The sequence below is a fragment of the Carlito syrichta genome, unplaced genomic scaffold, assembly GCF_000164805.1.
Source record: "Carlito syrichta isolate Samal-C Ts95f unplaced genomic scaffold, Tarsius_syrichta-2.0.1 Scaffold302417, whole genome shotgun sequence".
In the NCBI taxonomy this organism is placed as follows: Eukaryota; Metazoa; Chordata; class Mammalia; order Primates; family Tarsiidae; genus Carlito; species Carlito syrichta.
Window position 1 is genome coordinate 162,960 of NW_007246513.1, and position 526 is coordinate 163,485.

Genomic DNA, 526 nt, shown 5'->3' on the forward strand with positions numbered 1-526 from the left:
GCTAGGGTGGGACGGGGCGCCTGGGTCTCCTCCCCCTGGACTGGGTGGGGCCGAACAGGGTGGGGGCGCTCACCTGCCTCCCCGACAAAGACCTCCTGTGGGGGACTGGAGGGCCCCTCGCCCACCGCGTTGTACACGCTCATGCGGATCTCATACCGCCGGTGCTTGTTCAGGTCTGGGGGTGAGAGTGGGAGAGAGGAGACAGACCCAGGTCACCCGCCCTGCTGGGAAGGACCCCCCTCCTGTAGAGGGTGAGACTGCAGGGGAAGGGAGGAGGCGCCCTGCAGTTCTAATCTCCTGTGTGAAGGCTCAGGAAAAAATAAGTAGGAGGCGGGCCCTCCTGCCAATCTGGGCACAAGGTGATGCTGGTTGGCTTCCTGGCGGAGGGTGACATTTTATTGTTCAACTGAAGGCTTTTGAGACTGAAAGGCGCACTATGAATATATATATTTTTTTGAGTTGGAGTCTCACTCTGTCGCCCAGACTGGAGTGCAGTGGCCGCTCCCGGCCACCGCAGCCTCGCTGG

General features: G+C 61.0%; 1 protein-coding gene across 1 annotated transcript in view; it reads right to left on the bottom strand.

Annotated features, from left to right (window-relative positions):
• Window positions 1-526, bottom strand: part of SDK2 (sidekick cell adhesion molecule 2) — a 189,974-nt gene that overhangs the window by 34,838 nt on the left and 154,610 nt on the right. Inside the window, exon 38 of the mRNA XM_021711624.1 lies at window positions 74-175. Within this exon, the coding sequence (XP_021567299.1) occupies window positions 74-175 (102 nt within the window). The remainder of the gene's footprint in view (window positions 1-73; window positions 176-526) is intronic.